This window comes from Anopheles darlingi, chromosome X (assembly GCF_943734745.1).
Source record: "Anopheles darlingi chromosome X, idAnoDarlMG_H_01, whole genome shotgun sequence".
NCBI lineage: Eukaryota > Metazoa > Arthropoda > Insecta > Diptera > Culicidae > Anopheles > Anopheles darlingi.
This window is the reverse complement of record NC_064873.1, coordinates 11,325,572-11,333,071: the sequence shown is the minus strand read 5'-3', so window position 1 is coordinate 11,333,071 and position 7,500 is coordinate 11,325,572. Positions and strand designations below refer to the sequence as shown.

Here is a 7,500-nt window from a genome sequence, read left to right as displayed (position 1 = left end):
TTAGGGGCGTTAGGGGACGTGAATCTGACTACCCGATACTCCGCGTAACGCTTTGCGCACGAGCACTCCCACTGCTCGTACGTTCTACATTCTCCCGGGTCATGTACGCACTACTTCCGCACTACTTCCTGCCATTCCCTGCACACGGCCGCCCCTAGTTCATCGCCGTGCCCGGCACCTTGCACCTTAACTTGTACGCAACATTGCGCGGTACCTTGCACGGCAACGCCTTGTACCGTAGAAGATGTTTTTTTCTGCGACCGGCGAGCTACGCCCTTCTGATACCACGAGGAAAGGAAGCTGCTGCGCGGTTTTTACCAATGCGTCGTTATTGGTCGTTATTGGTAATAAAGTAAAGTAAATGCGTTTAAGTAATGAAACAATAAGGTGTATATTTTGAGGTTCATGTTTGAGTTTGAGTTGCTATCGTCTTCCCGAAATATAGTTTCGCAACTCGCCAAATGCCACCCGATGAAATTTTCTTCTCTACTGTTAAAGTTGCCAGCCTGGCCATGCAGCTTCTGGGGGAAAAAGGTTAATGGTGGGCAGGTGGGCGGAAGTGTAGGAAACGGGACCCTACGGCCATACCGCTGTCCTTGGGCGGTTAGTCGCGGAACGTGAAGATGGCGTCAAAGAAGAAGAGCACACCATTGGTGACGGCTAGTGAGCCCTTTGTGATGGCAATCTTCTTGGTGTCGGTGCTCCAGGCGTTCTCCCACTCCTTGAGAATCAGCACGCCCGACGCGATAAACATCGCGCATCCGATCAGGCTGAAGAACAGGTCCAATTTCTTGTTGAGCGGGTTGCCCAGCAGGTAGCCTTCCAGACAAACAGACAGACAGACAGGATAAGGAAGTATTAACGCAAAGGGGTCAGCGCGCAACGCAAACTCGCGGTAACACACTTACCCGCGAACAGCGCGATCAGGATGACGCTGTAGCCGACAAACGTGCCCGCGGTCAGCAGCTTGGTGGTGTCATCGCGCTCGCCGAGACTTTTGTAGTGCAGAACTACGCACGTAATCGCCAAAGCCTAGATCAAGACAGCAGAACGAAGGAAGCATACCGTCAGACTCGTTAGTGTTTAAGCTGGATAGCAAGTAGGGTGAGGATGCATGAACGTACGCCGGCAAAGAGAAAATATTTTTCATTCAATTTTACAAGCACTCCTCTGGGCACTGCGGTAAACTCACCAATCACCAAGCACAACATATAACATGATACAATTCACATACATACAATAACCGATGTGGAATACATATGCAACACGGACGCGACCGCAGGCCGCATACAATTTCTTGGCGGACTGCGAGTTTGAGACCCCTGGCCTAAGGCATGTGGGTCAAGCTTAATGGTGTTGAAGGACACGGCCGTCTCTTCGACCATATGTTCACTGGGTAGCAGTAGCAGCAGCAGCAGCGGCAACATAAGAACCACCGCTAGTCGTGCAACAGCAATCGAGGACGCCACGCTCTAGATGGTGGTGAGCTAGGAGAGCTATTTTTAGAGAAATCACTCAGCCCAGCGCACGATGATGTCATGGAGAGGGTGCACGACGAGATGTGCCTCCAATTGCTTCCCAGCACCGTGTTCAGCACCTTGTTGTTTATTTCGCTCGCGACACTGCGTTGTGTTGTGTGTGTGCGTGATCGAGGTTAATCTTTTGTTTGGATTGCGCTATCGCCCCCCGGGTGGCGCAGGGGATCATCCATCTGTTTGGGGTCTTGATAAATGACCAAGCTCACTTCCCCCTCCTCCCATGAGTAGCATGCCACCCCCCACCCCCACCCCACCCCACCACTCGTCTTCACCAAAACCAAGCAGTGATCAAATCTATCTGTCCTTGCCGCGTGCGCCGTAATGAGCGATGCGTCATCCGACCGTGACATCAGCGCGAACGCGATCGCATTCTCCAAACCCTTTGCAACGCCCTTGATACCGTGTGCATTCCACAGAGCAGCAGTTAAACCAGAGCGTAGCGAAGTCGATGGCTCATGATAGCTTCATGACACTCGCTGGCAGCAAGATAGAAAGACATCATGAAGGGTATAGCGCTACTTGTTAAACGCAGCACACAAAGGCCAGTAACACACACACACACACACACACACATACGCTCGCGCGCACGCACCGCCGAAGTTGTTGCAAACACGTTCACGCTATTATGACTCCGCAGCACTTGGAATCGGATTGGAAAACATGCTTATTTCGGTGCATACACCTTTGCACACCTGCCAGGACTACCTACCAGCTCGAGAAACTTGACGATGGATAATCGGCTAACGGCCATGCTGATGCTTTGCTTCCTTTTGATGCTGTGTCGTTCCCGGTCGTTCGGACCCTTCGCTTCGGGTGGATGCCCTGTTGACGGTGCAGTTATGACGGTTTTGATTTGTTGATTGCTGCACAGCGCTCCACACACTCACTCTTCTCGATCTCGACTGAGTCAGAATAGAAGATAAAGTCAGTGAATCAGTTAAACAGACGAGCGCTGATGAACGGTTTGATACGAGAGCACGAGATGCGGACCGCGCTGCTCAGACACAGAGACCAGAGAACCAGTTGCACGTACGTTCGAGCGGTAACTGTGCGCTCGGAAGCAACCGCTGGTGCGATTTGGCCCCACCCCCCACCCCACGCTATGTCTGCACTTGCTACCTACCAGGGAGTGGGAGGGTCGGAACGGCCGTGGATGGATGATGCTATGCGATTTGCATGATGATGCCGATGATGTCATCGGTAGTATTATCGTTCGTTTGTACTACACACTAAACCCCCCGCACCTCCACCACCACCCTCCTGGCTCCTCTTCCTCCTCCTCTCGCTCCTCCTCCCCCAACCCCTGCCCCTGCGACCATACCGTGGGTTGCCCATGTTTTCGGGAGTCGCGTCTATTGTTCTCTTGATGATCCATATTTGGTACGTTGAGGCAGACAGGGCAAGAAATGGGAAACGGTTTTATGCTTTATTGGGCCCAAGCGGCGAAGAGGAATACGATACTATGCCGATATGCAACAGCAAATCCTGTACAAATATATATACAAAGACATACTTATACCAACAACGCGATTCGCATCCGGATGTTTAATTTGATGAAGCACCCTCGGCCTCCTCGAACGTCGTGACAAGATCGATTACTGACTAAACGCAGGAGCACCTGATCGAATTTCATGCTCATTTGCAAGCGGCGCCCAAACGGAGCGCCCCCATTTGCCGTTATTGCTTTTTTTACTAATTGATTAATGTTATCCTGTTTCCCGAAATGCGGCGAGCGCCTTGGCATGAGTTAGCAATGCGAGTTATATGAAATTATCACTCGAATGTTTCGATATGAGGCAGGATCATTTATTAGACCTCCAATAGACTGGCACTTATGCTGACGGCAGCCCATATATACAACCATTGCTTGCACAAGCAGAACCATTGCGCTGCAAATACAATTCTTCTTCGATAGTGGATTTTATTTGTGTCTGTCACTCTAATAAAACCATATAGAACACATATACAACACAAAATTCTTCGCCGACCTTAACTTACATATACTGGGAACGAACGAGTCGCGTGTTTGAAGCCCCTGATATAGATAAAATACTAAGGAGACGTAGAAGACACTAATGTGTCGTACAAAAAACACCCGAACGGGAATTGTAAGAAAAGTAATGCTAACTAATAACATATACCAAAATCGATGCATTCTGTGCCATAAGAGCTAAGAAGCAGAGGTGTTGGCTGCTCTTGTATGAGTATTATCACTATTCTACTTTAAATTCACTTTGGCTACTTGACTTATAAACTAGTTTAGGTTTAAAATATATCATCATAGTCGTAGCAAACCATCTCGCGATTATCCTTGTGTTTGCCTTTCTGAGATCGGTTAGTTGCTGTTAAGGAAATGATCAATACGATTCGTTAGCAAATATATTTTAGTTCGGTGGTAAACGCAATGCGTATACCCAGAGGTGCAATACTTACCGAGTGCGGACCAGACCGCAGACGAGCCGGCTTCGTTGATGGGATTGATCTGCGGTTGACGTCGTGCTAGCTGCACTTGCAATTGGATTCCTCCGACCGTTTTAGAGTGCAGCTGCAACAGAAAATGGAAGAGCGAGATCTATGTGTAATCGACACAAAAAATGAAACCCTGTGTAAAGTTAAAAAATAGGCCCCACTCAAGGTAAGTTACTGGGTGACCCAAAAATCGCTAATTTCTACTTCTTTTCTTATAATATTTTAAAATGCAGTTAAAACGCGCGATTAGCACCGCTCCTCACCTCTGCAATTGACCGGTCAGCCGACTCAATTTTTGCGTAGGTGACGAAACCGCGACCCTTTTCGATCTCCATCGAGATGTTCAGGATCTCGCCGTACTCGCCGAAGTACTTCTTCAGAAACTCCTCCGTCACCTTGTTGCCCGACACGTAAACTGTGTTTCCGGTGCGCGGCTTCTCCTTCGCCGATTCTTCCTCGACGACACTCGAGTTGTAGGCGGGATCGACCACCTCCGAGCGGTCACGCTCGTACTGCTGGTACAGGTTCAGACGAAGGGTGCATTGCGACGCTGGACCAGCAGCCAACTCTTCGGTGTGCGGTGAGTCGGTGGGAGCTAAAGCAGGAGTTCCGGATGCCGGCGTAAGCATACCGTCGCCGACCTGTTCGCCGCTCGGCCCTATCTGTTCCGTACCGGCTGCTGCTGCACCAAACGATCGGTATTGGGTACTGCCACCATTTGAAAGTTCGACCGATTGCGCCCGCTTCTGTTCCTGGCCCTTCGGTCGCTTGAACGACGATTCCTGCTTGATCTGCGGCTTTTGAAAGGCTTGTATCGCTCCGCTCTTCAGCAGCTTGCGAGCCACCTCGCGCGCGTCCCGGGCATCCGCCGGCTTCTTCGGTATGATGTTCTTCTCCAGCTCCGGCTTCGGTGTTTTGAACGCTTGGAGCGCCTTCTTCTGCAAGGCGACGCATATGGCTATTAGAAAACCGTGGGAAACCCATAGGGTCGATGAACTACTGCTTACCTTTTTGCGCAGCATAGCATATTTGGCCTGTAGCATCAATTCCTCCTCGGTAAGATTCGATGGAAAGTGAAGGTACACCATCGCGCTGCCGTTCCTGTAATTTGTCTGTTTATGATGATGTCGCTAGCTTAAACATTTTCGACGAGAGAGTTGAGGTCTTGAAAAACACAGGTACGGACAGGATCAAGGAGGTGTTATGGTTTGAGAGGTGAAGTCATACCACGTTTTACGGAGCCATATTAGATTTGGTTTTGACATTTACGGATGTTTTTCGACAGGACATTTTCACAGGGACGCAGGAAGGACATTTGAAAGAACAGACAGAATTCCCTCTCCCTCTGACTCTCTCTGAGGGAGAGAACCCTACACATCTCTCTCTCTCTCTCTCTTTCTTTCTTTCTCTCTTTCTCTCTCTCTCTCTCTCTTTCTCTCTCTAAAAAATTAATTTAGAACCCCGAGGAAATGCGACCGTCCTTCCTTTCCTTATCCGGCATGAACCGGCATTCGATTAGTGCAATAGTGCATAAGCTAGCTGATTACAACCGTGGCCTGGAGAAGCGTGACTTTTACGATTACAATCAAATATGTGAACACCTTCTCTGTTTTCCATGCGATCGCAATGGAGCCCGTACCCCCAAAACAGCAAACAATGCTCATGCGCTGTAGCACGCAAAATCACATGTGGTTTTGGGACTTGTGTATGTATATATGTGGGTGTGGGGCTTGTGTATGTATATATTGTGTGTGTGTGTGTGTGAGAGAGAGAGAGAGAGAGAAAGAGAGAGAGGGAGAGAGAGAGAGAGAGAGAAAGAGAGAGATTCTGTATGTCTACGAGACGGTACCACCACAGAACAGGGAGCGGGAAAATCGATGCCTTATCCTTGCCCCACACGCAAGAGCGATGGATGTCTATTTCAACGCACACCAAGCCAACCTTTTCAACTTTCACCAAGCCACTCCAATTCATCCATAGCTAGTGTACAGACGCCGTAGCACCGCCGTTAGGTTGCGGTTATCACACGCAGAGTTATTGTGACAGTGCAAGACGGTACACCTGATGGGATACGGAACTAGGGTACACCTTAGATTACTTAAAAAAAAAACTTTCGTTTGCGAATATCTAGAGGGAAATCGGTCCAGTCGGGCTGTTGCAAGGCTGCTGCTTTGTAGTGTCCAAATTTTCATGGTCGAAACTTGCAGCGTAAAATGTGTATGGATTCCATTCCAAGAATCTATTTCAAGGCGTAGGAAACATCCAACGACTGCAAGAAGGAGTGGGTTGGGAAGAGGGTGGCATTTGATAGATGAGGGAGTTGCGTTACGTTGTGCCCGACTTCTGAAAGGCGTTTCCCGTGTGCTATATGAGAGGGTGTGGAAGGAGGGTGAGGGGGTGGGGTTGGTGATAGAGAACACCAGAAGGTTGTGATGGAAGAGTTCTCGTCGAAGTGCCGATCAGTAACGTTGCTTGCCATGCCCCAACGCTAGTGTCAGTGCAGATGCAGCCGATGATTGTATCACTGCCGTTTTGCAGCAACATAGATAAGGGAGCTACTCCTGCTCAAGTCCTTATAGGACGACAACGTTGTAACAGATGTACAGAGGAAGTATGAGAGACAAGAGAGAGAAAAAGAAAGAGAGAGAGAGAGAGAGAGAGAGAGAGAGAGAGAAAGAAGGTGAAAACGTACAACAGACGTAGACGGCGTATGGGGATCCTTTTGTGGGAGCTACTAGCGATTTGGGATGGGCCCGTCTGATTGATTTAGGAAGAAATGGAGCAACTCGCTGACATGTCAATGGTCTGGGGTAGGGGTCTCAAAACTCGCGGTCCATGGCCACGTCCGGAATTGTATGATTTTTGATATAATGCAATTATATACAACATAGGACATGCTGGGTGATTGCTGATTTAACTGCAAGCAGTAGTGTTCATAAACGCATATGACAAAACCCCTGGTCTTTGTATGGTGCGGCTATTATTTTTCACTGTGGGCCGGATACTAATATGAGGTTAAGTCCTCTGGTGAAGAGCTAACGACTTACCTTTTTTCATAGATCTGTGGCAACTTGGACGGCACACTGCAATCAACAACGACGACGTCGGCAACCATCTCGGCAGCCAGCGGACCGTGGATCGCGTCGTAGGTGCGCGTACTAACTGAGGGTCGTTACGTGGGATTGCAACTATGCGTCCCAGAGTGTTCCTCCTGTCAGTACTGCTGGCACTGCAACAGTGCTGGAGAATCGGTGAGTGCCAGGACGGCACATGACAACCTAATCGCTCAATAACGGTTCTATCCTCCGCAGGGTTATGCTCCGAGGATGAGGAGCGGCTGGTGCGCGATCTATTCCGCGGCTACAATAAGTTGATTCGACCCGTCCAAAATATGACGCAGAAGGTGGATGTACGATTCGGGTTGGCCTTTGTGCAGCTGATCAACGTGGTAAGCAGTAGTAGTAGTAGTAGTTGTTGTTGTTTTTGTTGTAGT

General features: G+C 49.2%; 3 protein-coding genes across 6 annotated transcripts in view; 1 reads left to right on the top strand and 2 right to left on the bottom strand.

Annotated features, from left to right (window-relative positions):
- Nucleotides 1-372: 372 nt before the first annotated feature.
- LOC125956954 (uncharacterized) lies at nucleotides 373-2,592 on the bottom strand. Its single transcript, XM_049689266.1, has 3 exons — nucleotides 2,248-2,592; nucleotides 909-1,032; nucleotides 373-819 (listed from the first exon to the last, which is right to left on the bottom strand). The coding sequence occupies exons 1-3, from the start codon at nucleotides 2,287-2,289 to the stop codon at nucleotides 605-607; spliced, it is 381 nt and encodes a 126-aa protein (XP_049545223.1). The 5' UTR covers nucleotides 2,290-2,592; the 3' UTR covers nucleotides 373-604.
- A 350-nt stretch (nucleotides 2,593-2,942) lies between these two features.
- Nucleotides 2,943-5,200, bottom strand: LOC125956920 (negative elongation factor E-like). 2 transcript variants are annotated; one of them, XM_049689206.1, is made up of 4 exons: nucleotides 5,015-5,200; nucleotides 4,271-4,945; nucleotides 3,972-4,083; nucleotides 2,943-3,880 (listed from the first exon to the last, which is right to left on the bottom strand). In XM_049689206.1, the coding sequence occupies exons 1-4, from the start codon at nucleotides 5,093-5,095 to the stop codon at nucleotides 3,804-3,806; spliced, it is 945 nt and encodes a 314-aa protein (XP_049545163.1). In that variant the 5' UTR covers nucleotides 5,096-5,200; the 3' UTR covers nucleotides 2,943-3,803. The 2 variants fall into 2 exon arrangements, with proteins under 2 accessions (XP_049545163.1, XP_049545172.1); XM_049689215.1 differs by having other exon boundaries at nucleotides 4,271-4,942.
- A 778-nt stretch (nucleotides 5,201-5,978) lies between these two features.
- LOC125956792 (acetylcholine receptor subunit beta-like 1) overlaps nucleotides 5,979-7,500 on the top strand; it is a 3,343-nt gene continuing 1,821 nt past the window's right edge. Inside the window, exons 1-3 of one of the 3 annotated variants that reach the window (XM_049688994.1) lie at nucleotides 5,979-6,089; nucleotides 7,067-7,258; nucleotides 7,319-7,455. In XM_049688994.1, the coding sequence (XP_049544951.1) occupies nucleotides 7,198-7,258; nucleotides 7,319-7,455 (198 nt within the window). In that variant the 5' untranslated portion in view covers nucleotides 5,979-6,089; nucleotides 7,067-7,197. Of the gene's footprint in view, nucleotides 6,090-6,544; nucleotides 6,619-7,066; nucleotides 7,259-7,318; nucleotides 7,456-7,500 lie in introns of those variants that run through there. The other 2 variants (XM_049689004.1, XM_049689012.1) reach the window with 2 other exon arrangements.